Here is a 22,693-nt window from a genome sequence, read left to right on the forward strand (position 1 = left end):
ACAAACTATTTACATTAACTTTATAAAACTTCGAAATAAACTATTTACAATGTGATTCCTACCATGCAAAGAGTGCCCCCACCCCACCCCACCCAGCCAAATCTAAAACCTATTCAAAATTTTCTAAATTTAGAGTCACCGGAAGATTGTCAACAAGTACTTTGTACATTTGTAATTTTACAAACTCCCTGTTTTCTGGGGGCACTCTTTGCAGGGTAGGAAGCAGGCTTTTTAAAAACATTTCATCTGCCGACATAGGTGGTGGTGGAGAAGGAGGAGGTCTTCTGAGGGCCTCCATGATGACCAGGTCCATCTCACTTGGGCCTTGGCTGGGTCTCTTCTTTGCTCTCTTTCCTTTAAAGAAACATATTAACATATATTAATAGCTTATCAAGTCACTGTTACTTAAATACGATCATAGATATATTTTAATTAATCGAGGTAAAGATACATTGTATTTATAACAGAATGCAAAACAACTTCTGTTATGATCATACCAGATGGTTTGGCTGCACTTGATCCTGCAGGAGATGCTGCTGCAGCATTAGCAGGAACCCTTGCAACAGCAGCAGCACCCCCATCAGCACCTCCAGCCTCCACATGAGCACCACCAGCATCCTCTCCTTCGCCCTCACCTTCTGCTTCCTCTCCCTCATTGTTTACCTCTGAGTGACAACAAACATGAGATATGAAATATTACTATACATTTTAAATCATGATACTCGATTTTTATCCCCCCCCCCACCCACACTAGAAGAAGTCCTATTGTGCATAAAGGTCTGATTATGAAGCAGATACATTTTTCTATATGTATATATGTCTGCACTGATAAACAAACCTCCAGTCTCTGATGGATGACCATATTCTGCAGCCCTGTCTTCCTCAACCCCCTGCACCATGTTGCTGCTGGTGTCTCTCGGTGAAATGAAGGGGTCGAGGTATTTCCAGAGTATTTCCACCATTTTGATGGCCCTGCAGCTGACCCACTCCTTTTCTCCAGACACTTTCTTTTTTCCTTTAAATACGTGTCTCTGAGGCCCTTCCACCTTTTACGGCAGAGATCCGCTGTTATAAACAGCAGAAAAATAAACAATAATATGTATACAACGGTATAACATATATCAATCCTTACTAAATAAAATAAAATGTTTTTATTAATTTATATATTGCCACTCTAAATTTAATTGATGACGTTTGTTTTATAAATATGAAATAGTGTATCAATATTATGTAATATACATGTACAGACTGTATATATAAAAATTGTGCAGAATTTATATTGAGTGTGTATTGTAAAAATAGTAATATAAGTTAAATATTTTTTGTGTGTGATAACCTGGTTTTTTATGTTGTGATGGTGAAATAAGCTTTGCTTCAACCTATACCCTTTCGGCTGAAGAATTGAACTACTGGGTGTTGTTTGTTCTGTACTTGTTTATGAAGACTATAAAACGGCGGTAAAATGACACAGCGGCCATTAGCTGCAAATCCTAGCTCATTGCCGACTTTCAAAGATGAAAACTACAGAGAAAGAAGATTTACCTGCTAGTCCCACCGCTTCGCCGATCGTCCTCCACGCCAGGTCCTTCTTGGTCCGGTCCCGGTACCAATAACTGGCTGTGTTGTACAGCTCAGGGTGGTCACACACCGCTACGATTAGCTTGTCATCCATGTTTGAATAGGTGGGTGGACTGGTTTCCGCGTTGACGGACTCTGATTGGCGTTCGCGCCTGCGCGTCACGCGAAACTGCCGCTGGAGTTCAATATTTTCAACTCAAGCGAACGGCGAATAACGCGAAATCATCATCTTTTCAGTCCATCTTAAAAGAGAAACAGCTGGTCGACCTTAAATATTACCAGTAGAGGCGCTTGATCCCTCTTTGAAGGTGACGCCAAAGCTTCCCATTGGTCAAAACTCTGCATTTAAACGAGGGGTGTGCTCATGAAAAGCCGTTAATAACGTCAGTTACCTGTTGGCAGAAAGCGACACAAACATGGCGATAGACTGGAGTGGAGCAGGGTTCACGCTAACTTTAATCGTGTTTTCTTGTATTTTTGCGGGCATACGGACCGAAGCGGCGGTTTCAGACACTCAAATACTCGGCATGAGGCTGGAGAAGAGCGAAAAACCCGCGGAGACCACCGTGAAGGGACCGAGGGAAGCCCCATCCTCGTCAGGTTCTACGGGCTCCACCTGTTCCCTAACAGCTCGGAAATCATCACCTTCGCCGAGCTGTATTCAAGCGAGGAAGAAGATGATGATCTTGGCGCCATAGAAGTGAAACAGCCGGAGTAGTCAGTCTCAACTAGTGATGTGCTGAGCGTGCCGAGTCTTCAAAGCGTGTACCGAGTAATCTAAGGGAGATATTTTTGAAGCGTGGGTCGAGGCGCGTGTTGGTGACGTATGTGGTGACGTTCGAAGCCTCGCGAAGCGGCTGGACTGAATCCGGAAATGATTCGCTGGTTTGGAGCGCGATTCAAAATAAAACAGATGAGTCGACGCAATGGATTCCCCTTCACTTTTTGTGTTTCTGGGTTATTGCGCTTCTTTTGGCATCCTATTCGAGCTTCTTCTTTTGCGATGGAACCAGCAAGAAAGAGAAGATTTTCTCCAGTTTGGGAGCACTTTGAACAGATCTCACCTAATAAGGTAAGGCATAGCAATAATTATGTAATAATAGATAACACAAATATGACAACATATAATTTCTCTTGCTCACATTTGTCTTTTCTAAATAGGTTTGAATAATTGTTTTTTTAATTGTAGGTGAAAGTGTCTGTTGTGCTCTAAACAACTGGGTTATAATAATAACACCTCAGCTATGTTAAGGCACTACCGAGCCTTGCATGGCAGTGTGGATTCCAACCAGGGTGAACCTGTCTCGGGTAGGCCATTTTATTTCATGATAATAATTGATGATGATTGTCCTACAATTACACTTTATATGGTTATTTGAATTTAATTGTCCATTAAAATGTCTAACTATAACATATGCATTTTCATTCAGCTGAGACGGTTGACTTGACTGAGGTGTTGGTGGATATGGTGATTGAGGATTCCCAGCCCTTTTCCATTGTGGAGGGAAGTGGCTTCTGAAAGCTTGTAAAAGCTTTGGCTCCATCTTATGTTCTTCCCACGCGGCGTTGTTCAGCTTTTGGCTATTGTCCAAAAGCTGAACAACGAGGGGGAGGGGGATCCTTTCTACAAAGTGTTGGGATTGATCACCTTGATGGATGTTATTGAGAATATTATCAAGTCGGAGATCTTGGAGGAATCCGATCTTTAGAGTAAGTTTTTCTGCTGTCTTTTTGGCTTCTCACTCAGTGTGTTTTTAAAGGCACGAAGCTATCGAGCTATGCTAACAAATTATTAAGGAGCTTTCTCGTCTTGTCTGAGAGTACATAAAGGATTAAAAACAAACTTTTGACCAATTTTATCTGACTCTGTCTTTATAATTGCCTCTTTTGCAAAATGATGCCTATTGATGCCAGATCAACAACTTCATCCCCGTTCAGCAGTACACACCTGACTCCTATGTTCGAGCTCTCACCGACGTGCAGTTTGTCAAGGTTGGATCTATTATAGATATTATCAATGTATCATTGTCCCACACGGTGCATTTAGATTTAACTCCAGCAACTTAATTTTGCCTTTTTTTTCTTTTAAATAATATGTTTAGGTTTAATTTATTCAGTCAATTTACTTTGATTTCCCGACATGTTTGGACTGCCAACTGTCAGTCTGAATAAATGAAACTTTAGCCCTATCCCTAACATTAACCTAAAATGTTTCTTTTTTTTTGTTTATGTATTTTTAAAGGTGGAATTTGCTGTGTTTAATATGTAAAAAAAAAATAAATGTCAGAAGTGGGATTCGACACCACACCGGACTCAAACCCACACCAGCGGAAGGAAAAATCTTTGAGTCTATGACCTTAGACCACTCGGCCATCCTGACACGATGTTAACACAGGCACATGACAACAAACCACACTCAATTGTCCAACTAATCAGCCAAAATGGTGTAGGTTCAAACACATATATACAGACTTTTTCCAAAAAATTAGAATATTATGGAAAAGTTGATTAATTTCCATAATTCCATTCAAAAAGTTAAACTTTCATAGATTATAGATTCAGGGCCCACAATTTAAATGATTTCAAGTATTTATTTGTTTGTTTTTACATAATTTGGGCTTCCAGCTCATAAAACCCACGAAAACAGAAATTAAAAAAATTAGAATACTATGAAGAAATCACCATTTACTTCTCAGTTTTTGCAGAAAAAAAGAGAAGAAGAAGGACTGGACTGTTGGCCAGTGGTCTATGGTCCTCTTTTCTGATGAAAGTGAAGCGTGTCTTTCATTCTGGAATCAAGGTCCAAGGGTTTGGAGGAAGACGGCTGAGGATTAAAACCCAAGCTGCTTGAGGTCCAGTGTGAAATATCCACAGTCAGTCATGATTTGGGTTGCAATGCTCTCACTTTTTTATGCAAAAATTGAGAAGTAAATGGTGATTTCTTCACAGTATTCAAAATTTTTGAATTCCTGTTTTCATGAGTTTTATGAGCTGGAAGCCCAATTTATGTAAAAATAAACAAATAAATACAATAACCTGTGCAAATAACTAAGGTGTCGGAATTGCTCCTTTTACCGCCCCAAAAAAATTGGATTTGTATGATCGGGTTTGTTTTTGTATATTTTGTGTTTCTGTTGTTTTGTGTATTGTTTGGAGTCATTTTTTTGTGTTTACTTTGGGTGCTGCACAAAACCACTTGAGTGTTCTCTAATAAAAAACCATATTACTATGATGTGATGATTGCAGAGGAAGGATGGTCACACCTTGTTGTGCTTCTTTGGCGTTTCCAGGACCAGTTTGAGTTTGCACTGACGGCCGTGGCCGAGGAGGTGAACGCCATCCTCAAAGCTCTCCCCCAGTGAAAAGCATGGGAAACCAGCCTCTCTACACATGATTCCTGCTTTAGCTCAAAACAAAATACAGTGTTTGTTGCCTTTAACAGTCCGCCATGATGTCAAGCTCAAAGGAAATATTTCATTACTTATCTTCCTGAGAACCAGGTTTCCTTTAAATTTCTGCCTTTGGAAGCTGAAAAAAAAAAAACTCACTTATCAAATGTTTGTATTTGTCTTCGTCAGCAGACAACGCAACAACTTCAACAAATAAATCAATAAATATCATCTTAAATAATATGTTCATTAAAGTTCAGATTCATAAAAAGGTTCTAAATTCTAGAAATTCTAGATTCTAAATTTAAGCTCCTGTAGATGGTTGTGGTTTTTTTTTCATCATTTAGTTCATTTTTGCTGTCATTTTGTGTATTTTTCTCTAATTTTGGGTATTTTTTGCATCTATGTTGTTGGACAGTTCCTTCAACAAATAAATCGCTAAATATAATCTTAAATAATATGTTCATTAAAGTTCACATTCATAAAAAGGCTTTTGTTTTTTCTAAATTTACTCTGACGTTTACAATATGTCCGTTCAATCTCAGCAGGATATGTATCACAAAATAATAATAATATCAGTGTGATAGAGAAAATAAGTTAAAGCAGACATGGGCAAAGGGCGGCCCGCGGACCATATCTGGCCCTCGGTCTAATTCTGTGTGGCCCCCGAAGTAAACTCACAAAATGAGAGAAAAATCCCCCAAACGACAACAAAAAAAATTCACAAATTGACGACAAAACAGACTCCAAAAACAGAACTAAATGAGCTGATTCTCATGGACTGTGACTGACGCTTCACTCTGTTCCAAGTGAAACCATTCAATCTCCATTTGTGTGGCTCCAGCTGTGGAAAATGTGTTTCCTGTTGCAGAAAAAAAACCAGCGTGGTCCTCTTTGTGTGCCATTCAGATCACGTGACCTCGCTGATTGTGTTGTTTACCTCAAGCAAATGAAAACTATAGCTAAAAAAAAAAAAAAATGATATATATATATATTCTAACTCTGTTGTTCAAATGCTATTTTGTATATGTGAGATCTTCAATAAATCTATTTGTGTTCAACTGCTGCAGGTGCCACACGTGTGACTTCTTCTGGTTACATATATGAATAACAAGAAAACTAAAAATAATAGTGCGTAGCGATGAGAATATCTACAGAAATGTAGTGATGTAAAAAGAACAATATTTGTCTTTCATATGTAGTGAGTGAAAGAAATAAAATAATAATGTTTAAAAATGAAATACTCAAATATTACACAATAGGCTAGTTGAATAAATTGACTTTATTAATGTCCCCTACTGCACTCTACAGTTTTTGTGACTCATATTTCCAGGTACCCACTTCCATTTTGACCAGTATGTTCAATTTCAGCCTGAACTTGAAAATAAAATATATGCATGGTTATTTTTGCTGATGTATGGAGGATAAAAAGTCGTCAATTTGTGATTGGGAGTATATGGTGTTTTTTTTTATAATAATTTTCAAAGCTGGATAGAATTTGGTCTTGGCTGCTCTGTATCTCGTTTGTTTCTGGGTTCCTTATTTTGTATAAGGAACGCTTTCAGCTTGTACAATAGAACCTTCAGTGATTTTGATCCCATTTCATAGTACCGTTGTTTTATAAACAGCAGCTTTCTCTGGATTTCCTGCATATTTTTTTAGTCCAGTTTGTCTCTTGTTCTCGTAATTTTGCATTTGCATTTTACTTTTAGGGTTGCTGAATGTTCTTTTTGGAGTCTTTTCATTTAATCTTCAAGGTTTTTAAGGGTTTAATGTCTGCGTTTCTTTATTAAGCAATTGATATTATTTTACCCCTTATTACCGCCTTCAATGCATCCCAAACTTTTAATGGTGCCACCTCCCTGTTATCATTTAGTACAATTTAGTGGCAGGACCTATTTAATCTTTTTTTTAAAAAAAAATGTAAACAAATATTCTATCTGAGAGTAATGTGGTTGGATTTCTTTCTCTCTGTACGTCCACAATACCTAATTCATTTATCAACCAAACTTGTTTTTTCTCTCCTTCAGATAATAATATGTATTGTCACTCAAGGACTCATTCATTTTGGTTCTGAACCCTGTCATCTTATCCAGTGTGCATGTAGCAGCTAGCACCGTCTAAGCTAGCTGTCAATGCTACATGTTTAGCATTGAGGTCCTAGTCGTTACATGTTCAGCATTGAGGTGCTAGCTGCTACATGTTTAGCATTGAGGTGCTAGCTGCTACATGTTTAGCATTGAGGTGCTAGCTGCTACATGTTTAGCATTGAGGTGCTAGCTGCTACATGTTTAGCATTAAGGTGCTATCTGCTATATGTTTAGCATTGAGGTGCTAGCTCAGGGGTGCCGGACTCCAGTCCTTGAGGGCCGGATTCCTGAGACTTTTAGATGTATCTCTGCTCCAACACACCTTGTTGAAACCAATGTTAACGAGCCATTCAGTTGATTCAGCTGTAAATACTGCAGCACATTTGTAAAAGTTTAAGGAACAATTTAAAAGCATGAATGGGGTCCTATTTCTTCCGTACAGCCCCCAGTGATGTGCTGTATGGAGGAAAGACAAGAACATAGCAGCGCTGCATCCCGTATGTGTGTGTGTGTGTGTGTGTTCCTGCTGCAGGGTTACAGACTACGTTCACACCAAACGCGGTTTCTGCGGGACCGTTCGCGTCTGTCGCGCGAAACCTTCCGCAGGATTCGCGGGATCAAAAAATGTTTCCCTATTCGCTTCATTCGCGTCTGAAGCGAAGCTCCGCCCACCAGACTCCCAAACGGCGACAACCAGGCTCTGTTTGTTTCCACACCCAAAATGGAGGACCCCAGGAAAATCGCTGCACTTTACCTCTTTTTGAAGAGGAACAGCCGTCAAAACGCACGACGCCGGCGTTCCTGGATTCACCAGGTGAACCAGCAACGTAACCAACTTGGTGAGTTTCACTGCCTGCTCCAGGAGCTTCGCCTGGATGATGACCGCTTCCAGCGGTACCTGCGACTGACCGTTGCCCAATTCGACGACCTGCTGGGTCGGATTGGCCCACGGATCTCCCGGCAGGACACCAACTACCGGCGTTCCATCTCTGCATCCGAACGGCTGTCCATCTGTCTCCGGTAAGTTTCATTAACCGAAGATGCCATTGCCATGATTCATCAGACATATCGCTCAAATACACAATAAAGATAGATACTTCATTAAAATGTTTTTCCTTTTTAGATGCCTATTCTGGGAAATAAGGCCTGCCTCATTAATATTATTTATTGTTGATAATTAATATATTATTTAAGTAATAATTCACAAATAATTTATTTACTATTGGTAATTATTTTCCTCTGAAGAAACCTATTCTGGGAGATTAGACCTGCTTCATTAATACTATTATGTATTTTCTATAATTTCTTTAATATGAAGCAATCATAAATCATTATGTACTAATAATTATTGTCCTCTGGCTACACCTATTCTGGGAGATTAGGCCTGCTTCATTAATATTATTTATAATTCATGTAATATTTAAGTAATAATTCATAAATCATTATTTATTTACTATTGTTAATTATTGTCCTCTGGAGAAACCTATTCTGGTGAGATTTGGCGTGCTTCATTAAAATTATTTATTGTTGATAATTAATATATTATTTAAGTAATAATTCACAAATCATTATTTATAATACCTCAATTTTAAACAAACTATTTACATTAACTTTATAAAACTTCGAAATAAACTATTTACAATGTGATTCCTACCATGCAAAGAGTGCCCCCACCCCACCCCACCCAGCCAAATCTAAAACCTATTCAAAATTTTCTAAATTTAGAGTCACCGGAAGATTGTCAACAAGTACTTTGTACATTTGTAATTTTACAAACTCCCTGTTTTCTGGGGGCACTCTTTGCAGGGTAGGAAGCAGGCTTTTTAAAAACATTTCATCTGCCGACATAGGTGGTGGTGGAGAAGGAGGAGGTCTTCTGAGGGCCTCCATGATGACCAGGTCCATCTCACTTGGGCCTTGACTGGGTCTCTTCTTTGCCCTCCTTCCTTTAAAGAAACATATTAACATATATTAATAGCTTATCAAGTCACTGTTACTTAAATACGATCATAGATATATTTTAATTAATCGAGGTAATGATCAACATTGTCATCACTGATATACCAAGCATTTAAAGATACATTGTATTTATAACAGAATGCAAAACAACTTCTGTTATGATCATACCAGATGGTTTGGCTGCACTTGATCCTGCAGGAGATGCTGCTGCAGCATTAGCAGGAACCCTTGCAACAGCAGCAGCACCCCCATCAGCACCTCCAGCCTCCACATGAGCACCACCAGCCTCCACATCAGCACCACCAGCATCCTCTCCTTCGCCCTCACCTTCTGCTTCCTCTCCCTCATTGTTTACCTCTGAGTGACAACAAACATGAGATATGAAATATTACTATACATTTTAAATCATGATACTAGATTTTTATCCCCCCCCACCCACACTAGAAGAAGTCCTATTGTGCATAAAGGTCTGATTATGAAGCAGATACATTTTTCTATATGTATATATGTCTGCACTGATAAACAAACCTCCAGTCTCTGATGGATGACCATATTCTGCAGCCCTGTCTTCCTCAACCCCCTGCACCATGTTGCTGCTGGTGTCTCTCGGTGAAATGAAGGGGTCGAGGTATTTCCAGAGTATTTCCACCTTTTTGATGGCCCTGCAGCTGACCCACTCCTTTTCTCCAGACACTTTCTTTTTTCCTTTAAATACGTGTCTCTCAGGCCCTTCCATCTTTTACGGCAGAGATCCGCTGTTATAAACAGCAGAAAAATAAACAATAATATGTATACAACGGTATAACATATATCAATCCTTACTAAATAAAATAAAATGTTTTTATTAATTTATATATTGCCACTCTAAATTTAATTGATGACGTTTGTTTTATAAATATGAAATAGTGTATCAATATTATGTAATATACATGTACAGACTGTATATATAAAAATTGTGCAGAATTTATATTGAGTGTGTATTGTAAAAATAGTAATATAAGTTAAATATTTTTTGTGTGTGATATTATGTAGATAACCTGGTTTTTTATGTTGTGATGGTTGAAATAAGCTTTGCTTCAACCTATACCCTTTCGGCTGAAGAACTGAACTACTGGGTGTTGTTTGTTCTGTACTTGTTTATGAAGACTATAAAACGGCGGTAAAATGACACAGCGGCCATTAGCTGCAAATCCTAGCTCATTGCCGACTTTCAAAGATGAAAACTACAGAGAAAGAAGATTTACCTGCTAGTCCCACCGCTTCGCCGATCGTCCTCCACGCCAGGTCCTTCTTGGTCCGGTCCCGGTACCAATAACTGGCTGTGTTGTACAGCTCAGGGTGGTCACACACCGCTACGATTAGCTTGTCATCCATGTTTGAATAGGTGGGTGGACTGGTTTCCGCGAACGCCAATCAGAGTCCTTGTTTGCCAACAAGGACTCTGATTGGCGTTCGCGCCTGCGCGTCACGCGAAACTGCCGCTGGAGTTCAATATTTTCAACTCAAGCGAACGGCGAATAACGCGAAATCATCATCTTTTCAGTCCATCTTAAAAGAGAAACAGCTGGTCGACCTTAAATATTACCAGTAGAGGCGCTTGAAGGTGACGCCAAAGCTTCCCATTGGTCAAAACTCTGCATTTAAACGAGGGGTGTGCTCATGAAAAGCCGTTAATAACGTCAGTTCACCTGTTGGCAGAAAGCGACACAAACATGGCGATAGACTGGAGTGGAGCAGGGTTCACGCTAACTTTAATCGTGTTTTCTTGTATTTTTGCGGGCATACGGACCGAAGCGGCGGTTTCAGACACTAGAAATGTCACTCAAATACTCGGCATGAGGCTGGAGAAGAGCGAAAAACCCGCGGAGACCACCGTGAAGGGACCGAGGGAAGCCCCATCCTCGTCAGGTTCTACGGGCTCCACCTGTTCCCTAACAGCTCGGAAATCATCACCTTCGCCGAGCTGTATTCAAGCGAGGAAGAAGATGATGATCTTGGCGCCATAGAAGTGAAACAGCCGGAGTAGTCAGTCTCAACTAGTGATGTGCTGAGCGTGCCGAGTCTTCAAAGCGTGTACCGAGTAATCTAAGGGAGATATTTTTGAAGCGTGGGTCGAGGCGCGTGTTGGTGACGTATGTGGTGACGTTCGAAGCCTCGCGAAGCGGCCGTACCACGTGACTGAATCCGGAAATGATTCGCTGGTTTGGAGCGCGATTCAAAATAAAACAGATGAGTCGACGCAATGGATTCCCCTTCACTTTTTGTGTTTCTGGGTTATTGCGCTTCTTTTGGCATCCTATTCGAGCTTCTTCTTTTGCGATGGAACCAGCAAGAAAGAGAAGATTTTCTCCAGTTTGGGAGCACTTTGAACAGATCTCACCTAATAAGGTAAGGCATAGCAATAATTATGTAATAATAGATTACACAAATATGACAACATATAATGTCTCTTGCTCACATTTGTCTTTTCTAAATAGGTTTGAATAATTGTTTTTTTAATTGTAGGTGAAAGTGTCTGTTGTGCTCTAAACAACTGGGTTATAATAATAACACCTCAGCTATGTTAAGGCACTACCGAGCCTTGCATGGCAGTGTGGATTCCAACCAGGGTGAACCTGTCTCGGGTAGGCCATTTTATTTCATGATAATAATTGATGATGATTGTCCTACAATTACACTTTATATGGTTATTTGAATTTAATTGTCCATTAAAATGTCTAACTATAACATATGCATTTTCATTCAGCTGAGATGATTGACTTGACTGAGGTGTTGGTGGATATGGTGATTGAGGATTCCCAGGCCTTTTCCATTGTGGAGGGAAGTGGCTTCCGAAAGCTTGTAAAAGCTTTGGCTCCATCTTATGTTCTTCCCACGCGGCGTTGTTCAGCTTTTGGCTATTGTCCAAAAGCTGAACAACGAGGGGGAGGGGGATCCTTTCTACAAAGTGTTGGGATTGATCACCTTGATGGATGTTATTGAGAATATTATCAAGTCGGAGATCTTGGAGGAATCCGATCTTTAGAGTAAGTTTTTCTGCTGTCTTTTTGGCTTCTCACTCAGTGTGTTTTTAAAGGCACGAAGCTATCGAGCTATGCTAACAAATTATTAAGGAGCTTTCTCGTCTTGTCTGAGAGTACATAAAGGATTAAAAACAAACTTTTGACCAATTTTATCTGACTCTGTCTTTATAATTGCCTCTTTTGCAAAATGATGCCTATTGATGCCAGATCAACAACTTCATCCCCGTTCAGCAGTACACACCTGACTTCTATGTTCGAGCTCTCACCGACGTGCAGTTTGTCAAGGTTGGATCTATTATAGATATTATCAATGTATCATTGTCCCACACGGTGCATTTAGATTTAGACTCCAGCAACTTAATTTTGCCTTTTTTTTCTTTTAAATAATATGTTTAGGTTTAATTTATTCAGTCAATTTACTTTGATTTCCCGACATGTTTGGACTGCCAACTGTCAGTCTGAATAAATGAAACTTTAACCCTATCCCTAACATTAACCTAGGAAATAACCTAAAATGTTTCTTTTTTTTTGTTTATGTATTTTTAAAGGTGGAATTTGCTGTGTTTAATATGTAAAAAAAAAAAATGTCAGAAGTGGGATTCGACACCACACCGGACTCAAACCCACACCAGCGGAAGGAAAAATCTTTGAGTCTGACCTTAGACCACTCGGCCATCCTGACACGATGTTAACACAGGCACATGACAACAAACCACACTCAATTGTCCAACTAATCAGCCAAAATGGTGTAGGTTCAAACACATATATACAGACCTTTTCCAAAAAATTAGAATATTATGGAAAAGTTGATTAATTTCCATAATTCCATTCAAAAAGTTAAACTTTCATAGATTATATATCCAGGGCCCACAATTTAAATGATTTCAAGTATTTATTTGTTTGTTTTTACATAATTTGGGCTTCCAGCTCATAAAACCCACGAAAACAGAAATTTAAAAAATTAGAATACTATGAAGAAATCACCATTTACTTCTCAGTTTTTTCAAAATGAAAGGTACCCACTTTCATTTTGACCAGTATGTTCAATTTCAGCCTGAACTTGAAAATAAAATATATGCATGGTTATTTTTGCTGATGTATGAGGATAAAAAGGTGTCAATTTGTGATTGGGAGTATATGGTGGTTTTTTTATAATAATTTTCAAAGCTGGATAGAATTTGGTCTTGGCTGCTCTGTATCTCGTTTGTTTCTGGGTTCCTTATTTTGTATAAGGAACGCTTTCAGCTTGTACAATAGAACCTTCAGTGATTTTGATCCCATTTCATAGTACCGTTGTTTTATAAACAGCAGCTTTCTCTGGATTTCCTGCATATTTTTTTAGTCCAGTTTGTCTCTTGTTCTCGTAATTTTGCATTTGCATTTTACTTTTAGGGTCTTTTCATTTAATCTTCAAGGTTTTTAAGGGTTTAATGTCTGCGTTTCTTTATTAAGCAATTGATATTATTTTACCCCTTATTACCGCCTTCAATGCATCCCAAACTTTTAATGGTGCCACCTCCCTGTTATTGTGTACCATTTAGTACAATTTAGTGGCAGGACCTATTTAATCTTTTTTTTTAAAAATGTAAACAAATATTCTATCTGAGAGTTGGTTGGATTTCTTTCTCTCTGTACGTCCACAATACCCAATTCATTTATCAACGTGTTAAGTATTTTACTGTTTTTTTTGCGTCTGTATCAATGTCGCCTCCCTGTTCTATACGAGGAAAAATATACATGTTTAAATCCCATTTTATTTAGTTTGTCAAGGTGAGTTTCTTGTAGGTGAATGAATAACCAAAGAATGAATTTTTTTTTAGTATTTGTTTTTTTTATTTCCATTTTCCTGTTTCTGATTTTAAATTAATAAAACAAAAGAACAATCTGGTTTTTTTTAAAATTTTTAAATTTGGTTTTGAAACGAAATAACCAAAGAACACTGGATTACCGGATTCTTCCTTTAAAGTGCAAATGGCCTCATGTCACAAACATGTTATGAGTGCGAAAACACTTTCAAAAACTGACAAATATTTTTAAGAATAACAACAAAAATTACGGTTGACGTAATGCAGTTTACTTTCATCCATTTTAAATAAAAAGCGATACAATAATGCTAGAATTGAACACAACTTAATTCTAAAAAGTGACTCATTGTGCAACTGATAACCTTTACTGAATATAAACACCAAAGTAAAACACTGACACTCCACTGATTTCCACATAATTTAATTTCAAAAATAATTCTTTAAAGTTTTTTCACACATGAAAAATTCTCACATATTATCATTTTTCCCCTGTAAACAAATAATACTTAAATACAATCTTATATCTCTTCTAATGTCTGGAAAATGCAGCGATCAGTTTGTTTCTCACACCTTTACAATCACATCATTTTGGATATGTTGGATAATGTTGGATAAAAGATGTTAATCTTTTATCCAACATTTGTTGTATTTCCTTTAAAAAATAGATTTTTCAAAGTTCTTTTAACCCGAATTTGTTGTTTTGACTTCATTTGTGTAAAAACAAATGCCTGAAAATGACTTTCCAAACATTCATTGAGAAAAAAAAACCTTCAGAAAGAAGAATTTTTAGGCTTTTCAATACCAATGTTTGCACAATATCATTCAAATAATTACATATAAATACTACAAACTCAGCAACACTTTGGTTCAAAACTTCTCTGGCTTCAGGACAAATGAGGGAAAATGTTCAAATTTAAATGTTCAATCAGAAGTTCATTCATATTAAAGCTTAAAAATGACTCTTTTCCCCTCTTACCAGAGACTCTATAAAGGTAAGTGTGAAAAGATTTACAAATTTACAAAATTTACTTCCAAAACCCCCTTTTAGTAGGTTTTACTGAACGATATGATGTCAACTCACGGAGCTCTGATATTTAAAGTGAAAGTAGGACTGCACTTTTAAAATCTAAAGTTTTTTTAAGCCTGAGTAAAATTCCCACAGAGTTGAGAACATCTGATGTAGGCCTAAACTTTGAAATATGAGGATCTTAAAGAGTTTTTACGGTCTTGGAGTCCTTTCCTCACCTGACGTCCCAGTCCAAGTCTAAGCGCCCCGAGTCCAGCAGCTTTGAGCCCACCCCATTCCCGTGCCCCCCGCCAACTGCTCCGACCCACCTGTGGAGCAGCCTTAGCGGGGCAAAGGCACGGTGAGCCAGGCTGTGCTGGTCCAACACGGCGTAGCAGGACGACAGCACACCGTCCACCACCAGCGTGCCCTGCCAGGTCAGCGGGGCAAACACCCCCCTGCTGGGCTCCACGCTCACCCTGCTGATGCGGGACAAACGCCCCTTGCCGCCCTCAGTGACCAGCACGCACTGACCGGCCGGGCGTCACTGGCAAACACTGCGCGGAGGTCACCCTTCAGAACAGTTCCTCTCTGCCACAAAGACGAGGTGGGCTGCGGTGAGGGAGAGCCGGGCTCCGGAGTCTGTGTGCAGGGTGTGGAAGAGTCTGAGGGTCTGGGGGTTTCGGTCGAGGAAAGCCATGACCTCACTGAACACCGGCTCACCATCCGACCAAGCCAGGACGCGCTCTCTGGGGCGTAGGGCGACGATGCGCTTTCGTCCTCCGCCCTCCACCATGACGGAGGCCCCGCCCGGGAAACAACCTCCGGACTTTGCTGCCACGGAGTGATCTGTGGACGGGAAGAGATAAACAATAAAAAGATAGACCAACTTAAACCTAATGCTACACAACAACCCATAATGACGTGTGCATAGTGCTGTCAAGAGATAAAAAAAGATTGATTAACTAAATATGCCTTTGTAATTCATCTAATTAATCTCACCTAACACTTGCTGGGAAATGCCCTCAACTTGAGGTATTTTCATTTAAATGAAAATACTAGCACTGTCTAAGGTAGCTGTCAATGCTACATGTTTAGCATTGAGGTCCTAGCCGTTACATGTTTAGCATTGTAGGTGCTAGCTGCTACATGTTTAGCATTGAGGTGCGAGCTGCTACATGTTTAGCATTAAGGTGCTATCTGCTATATGTTTAGCATTGAGGTGCTAGCTCAGGGGTGCCGGACTCCAGTCCTTGAGGGCCGGATTCCTGAGACTTTTAGATGTATCTCTGCTCCAACACACCTTGTTGAAACCAATGTTAACGAGCCATTCAGTTGATTCAGCTTTACAGCTGAATCAACTGAATACTGCAGCACATTTGTAAAAGTTTAAGGAACAATTTAAAAGCATGAATGGGGTCCTATTTCCTCCGTACAGCCCCCAGTGATGTGCTGTATGGAGGAAAGACAAGAACATAGCGGCGCTGCATCCCGTATGTGTGTGTATGTGTGTGTGTGTGTGTGTGTGTGTGTTCCTGCTGCAGGGTTTACAGACTACGTTCACACCAAACGCGGTTTCTGCGGGACCGTTCGCGTCTGTCGCGCGAAACCTTCCGCAGGATCAAAAAATGTTTCCCTATTCGCTTCATTCGCGTCTGAAGCGAAGCTCCGCCCACCAGACTCCCAAACGGCGACAACCAGGCTCTGTTTGTTTCCACACCCAAAATGGAGGACCCCAGGAAAATCGCTGCACTTTACCTCTTTTTGAAGAGGAACAGCCGTCAAAACGCACGACGCCGGCGTTCCTGGATTCACCAGGTGAACCAGCAACGTAACCAACTTGGTGAGTTTCACTGCCTGCTCCAGGAGCTTCGCCTGGATGATGACCGTTTCCAGCGGTACCTGCGACTGACCGTTGCCCAATTCGACGACCTGCTGGGTCGGATTGGCCCACGGATCTCCCGGCAGGACACCAACTACCGGCGTTCCATCTCTGCATCCGAACGGCTGTCCATCTGTCTCCGGTAAGTTTCATTAACCGAAGATGCCATTGCCATGATTCATCAGACATATCGCTCAAATACACAATAAAGATAGATACTTCATTAAAATGTTTTTCCTTTTTAGATGCCTATTCTGGGAAATAAGGCCTGCCTCATTAATATTATTTATTGTTGATAATTAATATATTATTTAAGTAATAATTCACAAATAATTTATTTACTATTGGTAATTATTTTCCTCTGAAGAAACCTATTCTGGGAGATTAGACCTGCTTCATTAATACTATTATGTATTTTCTATAGTGTCTTTAATTTGAAGCAATCATAAATCATTATGTACTAATAATTATTGTCCTCTGGCTACACCTATTCTGGGAGATTAGGCCTGCTTCATTAATATTATTTATAATTCATGTAATATTTAAGTAATAATTCATAAATCATTATTTATTTACTATTGTTAATTATTGTCCTCTGGAGAAACCTATTCTGGTGAGATTTGGCGTGCTTCATTAAAATTATTTATTGTTGATAATTAATATATTATTTAAGTAATAATTCACAAATCATTATTTATTTACTATTGGTAATTATTTTCTCTCATTAATAATATGTATTGTTTATAATTTATTTAATATGAAGTAATCATAAATCATTATGTACTAATAATTATTGTCCTCTGGAGACACATTGTGGGAGATAAGGCGTGTTCTCTCTCTCTCATTTCTTCCTCTTTTATGCACACACCCACATTATGTATATTTGATCATCAATCGATCTAATCTTTTCTGTGTCGTTCACCGTGCAGGTACCTGGCCACAGGTGACTCCTTCAGGACCATAGCAAACAGCTTCCGCGTTGGGGTCTCCACATTGTGCCTGAGGTTGCAGCTGCTATCTGGGACTGCCTAGTGGAGGAGTTCATGGCTGTTCCCACCGCAGAGGAGTGGAAGTCCATTGCTGAGACCTTTGAGGCAAAGTGGAATTTCCCTCTCTGCTGTGGAGCACTTGATGGCAAACATGTTGTCCTTAAAGCCCCCCCCGAGTCAGGACTACAAGGGAACATATTCTTTAGTTCTCCTTGCAGTTGTAGACGCAAATTATTGTTTCCGGGTGATTGATGTCGGGGGCTATGGGAGAACAAGTGATGGAGGGATCCTCGCCAACTCCACGTTTGGTCAGGCTCTCCGGGCCGGCACCCTCCCCTTGCCTGCAGACCAGACACTGCCAGGGGCAGACCACCGTGGGCCACAGCCACACGCGTTTGTTGCCGATGAGGCTTTTCCACTCAGGAAAAACCTCATGAGGCCATTTCCTGGGCGCAACATCCCAAGAGAGCGGAAAATTTTCAATTACCGTCTGTCCCGGGCTCGTATGGTGGTGGAAGACGCCTTTGGCATCCTCTCCTCTCAGTGGAGAATGTACAGGCGTGCCATGGAGGTGAGGGTAGATGTTGCAGAGAAATGTGTGAAGGCAACCTGTGTTCTGCACAACTTCCTGCGACACACATCTACCACAGCCAGAGTGAACAATCCAACTGCTGAGGTGGAGCCACTGCCAGGACTGGGAAGAGTTGCCGCCAACTACTCTGGACGGGAGGCCATCAGGGTGCGAGAGGTCTTCACGTCATACTTCTCTGCAGAGGGAGCTGTTCCGTGGCAAGACAGCAGGCTGTCATAGTGCACCAGCGCACACAAAACGGCTCTTTTAAGAGCCAACCACATACATAGAGCATACTTCCTACTGCATTAACATGTGTATAATAAATATGGATAATTGGGGGAGAGACATTTGCCATCTTCATTTTTAACCAGACATAAACAATCCATGAAACCTCACCTCAGAAATTCAGTTAAGGCATTAAAGGTCTCACAGAGACATAAGGAAACTCTAAATTCTTATATGAACATTATATATAACCTTGATGTGGAGTACACATATAGATGTTTAGATGCATTGGTAAAAAATACAAAGAAAGCGAATGTCAACTTGAAAATGTGATTTTACTCAACAATCCTTAAAGAACATTATTTACATGAGCTTTATAATACCTCGATTTTAAACAAACTATTATATTAACTTTATAATACCTCAATTTTAAACAAACTATTCACATGAACTTTATAAAACTTCGAAATAAACTATTTACAATGTGATTCCTACCATGCAAAGAGTGCCCCCACCCCACCCCACCCAGCCAAATCTAAAACCTATTCAAAATTTTCTAAATTTAGAGTCACCGGAAGATTGTCAACAAGTACTTTGTACAATTGTAATTTTACAAACTCCCTGTTTTCTGGGGGCACTCTTTGCAGGGTAGGAAGCAGGCTTTTTAAAAACATTTCATCTGCCGACATAGGTGGTGGTGGAGAAGGAGGAGGTCTTCTGAGGGCCTCCATGATGACCAGGTCCATCTCACTTGGGCCTTGGCTGGGTCTCTTCTTTGCCCTCCTTCCTTTAAAGAAACATATTAACATATATTAATAGCTTATCAAGTCACGATCATAGATATATTTTAATTAATCGAGGTAATGATCAACATTGTCATCACTGATATACCAAGCATTTAAAGATACATTGTATTTATAACAGAATGCAAAACAACTTCTGTTATGATCATACCAGATGGTTTGGCTGCACTTGATCCTGCAGGAGATGCTGCTGCAGCATTAGCAGGAACCCTTGCAACAGCAGCAGCACCCCCATCAGCACCTCCAGCCTCCACATGAGCACCACCAGCCTCCACATCAGCACCACCAGCATCCTCTCCTTCGCCCTCACCTTCTGCTTCCTCTCCCTCATTGTTTACCTCTGAGTGACAACAAACATGAGATATGAAATATTACTATACATTTTAAATCATGATACTAGATTTTTATCCCCCCCCCACCCACACTAGAAGAAGTCCTATTGTGCATAAAGGTCTGATTATGAAGCAGATACATTTTTCTATATGTATATATGTCTGCACTGATAAACAAACCTCCAGTCTCTGATGGATGACCATATTCTGCAGCCCTGTCTTCCTCAACCCCCTGCACCATGCTGCTGCTGGTGTCTCTCGGTGAAATGAAGGGGTCGAGGTATTTCCAGAGTATTTCCACCATTTTGATGGCCCTGCAGCTGACCCACTCCTTTTCTCCAGACACTTTCTTTTTTCCTTTAAATACGTGTCTCTGAGGCCCTTCCACCTTTTACGGCAGAGATCCGCTGTTATAAACAGCAGAAAAATAAACAATAATATGTATACAACGGTATAACATATATCAATCCTTACTAAATAAAATAAAATGTTTTTATTAATTTATATATTGCCACTCTAAATTTAATTGATGACGTTTGTTTTATAAATATGAAATAGTGTATCAATATTATGTAATATACATGTACAGACTGTATATATAAAAATTGTGCAGAATTTATATTGAGTGTGTATTGTAAAAATAGTAATATAAGTTAAATATTTTTTGTGTGTGATATTATGTAGATAACCTGGTTTTTTATGTTGTGATGGTTGAAATAAGCTTTGCTTCAACCTATACCCTTTCGGCTGAAGAACTGAACTACTGGGTGTTGTTTGTTCTGTACTTGTTTATGAAGACTATAAAACGGCGGTAAAATGACACAGCGGCCATTAGCTGCAAATCCTAGCTCATTGCCGACTTTCAAAGATGAAAACTACAGAGAAAGAAGATTTACCTGCTAGTCCCACCGCTTCGCCGATCGTCCTCCACGCCAGGTCCTTCTTGGTCCGGTCCCGGTACCAATAACTGGCTGTGTTGTACAGCTCAGGGTGGTCACACACCGCTACGATTAGCTTGTCATCCATGTTTGAATAGGTGGGTGGACTGGTTTCCGCGAACGCCAATCAGAGTCCTTGTTTGCCAACAAGGACTCTGATTGGCGTTCGCGCCTGCGCGTCACGCGAAACTGCCGCTGGAGTTCAATATTTTCAACTCAAGCGAACGGCGAATAACGCGAAATCATCATCTTTTCAGTCCATCTTAAAAGAGAAACAGCTGGTCGACCTTAAATATTACCAGTAGAGGCGCTTGAAGGTGACGCCAAAGCTTCCCATTGGTCAAAACTCTGCATTTAAACGAGGGGTGTGCTCATGAAAAGCCGTTAATAACGTCAGTTCACCTGTTGGCAGAAAGCGACACAAACATGGCGATAGACTGGAGTGGAGCAGGGTTCACGCTAACTTTAATCGTGTTTTCTTGTATTTTTGCGGGCATACGGACCGAAGCGGCGGTTTCAGACACTAGAAATGTCACTCAAATACTCGGCATGAGGCTGGAGAAGAGCGAAAAACCCGCGGAGACCACCGTGAAGGGACCGAGGGAAGCCCCATCCTCGTCAGGTTCTACGGGCTCCACCTGTTCCCTAACAGCTCGGAAATCATCACCTTCGCCGAGCTGTATTCAAGCGAGGAAGAAGATGATGATCTTGGCGCCATAGAAGTGAAACAGCCGGAGTAGTCAGTCTCAACTAGTGATGTGCTGAGCGTGCCGAGTCTTCAAAGCGTGTACCGAGTAATCTAAGGGAGATATTTTTGAAGCGTGGGTCGAGGCGCGTGTTGGTGACGTATGTGGTGACGTTCGAAGCCTCGCGAAGCGGCCGGACTGAATCCGGAAATGATTCGCTGGTTTGGAGCGCGATTCAAAATAAAACAGATGAGTCGACGCAATGGATTCCCCTTCACTTTTTGTGTTTCTGGGTTATTGCGCTTCTTTTGGCATCCTATTCGAGCTTCTTCTTTTGCGATGGAACCAGCAAGAAAGAGAAGATTTTCTCCAGTTTGGGAGCACTTTGAACAGATCTCACCTAATAAGGTAAGGCATAGCAATAATTATGTAATAATAGATTACACAAATATGACAACATATAATTTCTCTTGCTCACATTTGTCTTTTCTAAATAGGTTTGAATAATTGTTTTTTTAATTGTAGGTGAAAGTGTCTGTTGTGCTCTAAACAACTGGGTTATAATAATAACACCTCAGCTATGTTAAGGCACTACCGAGCCTTGCATGGCAGTGTGGATTCCAACCAGGGTGAACCTGTCTCGGGTAGGCCATTTTATTTCATGATAATAATTGATGATGATTGTCCTACAATTACACTTTATATGGTTATTTGAATTTAATTGTCCATTAAAATGTCTAACTATAACATATGCATTTTCATTCAGCTGAGACGGTTGACTTGACTGAGGTGTTGGTGGATATGGTGATTGAGGATTCCCAGGCCTTTTCCATTGTGGAGGGAAGTGGCTCCATCTTATGTTCTTCCCACGCAGCGTTGTTCAGCTTTTGGCTATTGTCCAAAAGCTGAACAACGAGGGGGAGGGGGATCCTTTCTACAAAGTGTTGGGATTGATCATCTTGATGGAATCTTGGAGGAATCCGATCTTTAGAGTAAGTTTTTCTGCTGTCTTTTTGGCTTCTCACTCAGTGTGTTTTTAAAGGCACGAAGCTATCGAGCTATGCTAACAAATTATTAAGGAGCTTTCTCGTCTTGTCTGAGAGTACATAAAGGATTAAAAACAAACTTTTGACCAATTTTATCCGGCAAAATGATGCCTATTGATGCCAGATCAACAACTTCATCCCCGTTCAGCAGTACACACCTGACTTCTATGTTCGAGCTCTCACCGACGTGCAGTTTGTCAAGGTTGGATCTATTATAGATATTATCAATGTATCATTGTCCCACACGGTGCATTTAGATTTAACTCCAGCAACTTAATTTTGCCTTTTTTTTCTTTTAAATAATATGTTTAGGTTTAATTTATTCAGTCAATTTACTTTGATTTCCCGACATGTTTGGACTGCCAACT

At 40.1% G+C, this 22,693-nt stretch overlaps 1 protein-coding gene and 1 long non-coding RNA gene across 3 annotated transcripts; one reads left to right on the top strand and one right to left on the bottom strand.

Moving 5' to 3' along the window:
• Positions 1–8,744: 8,744 nt before the first annotated feature.
• On the bottom strand, positions 8,745–10,636 carry LOC114477813 (uncharacterized). 2 transcript variants are annotated; one of them, XM_028470434.1, is made up of 4 exons: positions 10,261–10,636; positions 9,545–9,771; positions 9,185–9,373; positions 8,745–9,003 (listed from the first exon to the last, which is right to left on the bottom strand). In XM_028470434.1, exons 2-4 carry the CDS (start codon positions 9,750–9,752, stop codon positions 8,759–8,761), a joined length of 642 nt encoding a protein of 213 aa, XP_028326235.1. In that variant the 5' UTR covers positions 9,753–9,771; positions 10,261–10,636; the 3' UTR covers positions 8,745–8,758. The 2 variants fall into 2 exon arrangements, with proteins under 2 accessions (XP_028326235.1, XP_028326243.1); XM_028470442.1 differs by lacking the exon at positions 9,545–9,771.
• A 10,849-nt stretch (positions 10,637–21,485) lies between these two features.
• Positions 21,486–22,147, top strand: LOC114476539 (uncharacterized). Its single transcript, XR_003675606.1, has 3 exons — positions 21,486–21,687; positions 21,805–21,923; positions 22,046–22,147. It is a non-coding gene; the product is annotated as an uncharacterized LOC114476539 (long non-coding RNA).
• Positions 22,148–22,693: the final 546 nt, after the last annotated feature.

This window comes from Gouania willdenowi, chromosome 2 (genome assembly GCF_900634775.1).
Source record: "Gouania willdenowi chromosome 2, fGouWil2.1, whole genome shotgun sequence".
Classification (NCBI taxonomy): Eukaryota; Metazoa; Chordata; class Actinopteri; order Blenniiformes; family Gobiesocidae; genus Gouania; species Gouania willdenowi.

Bases quoted from the DNA above. Each gene is read 5' to 3' on its own strand.
- LOC114477813 (XM_028470434.1), bottom strand. From the start codon at position 9,752: ATGGAAGGGCCTGAGAGACACGTATTTAAAGGAAAAAAGAAAGTGTCT. The intron at 9,374-9,544 runs GTTTGTTTATCA...GTTGTCACTCAG, and splicing joins TCATCCATCAGAGACTGGAG to AGGTAAACAATGAGGGAGAG. The intron at 9,004-9,184 runs GTATGATCATAA...GTTTCTTTAAAG, and splicing joins AAGTGCAGCCAAACCATCTG to GAAGGAGGGCAAAGAAGAGA.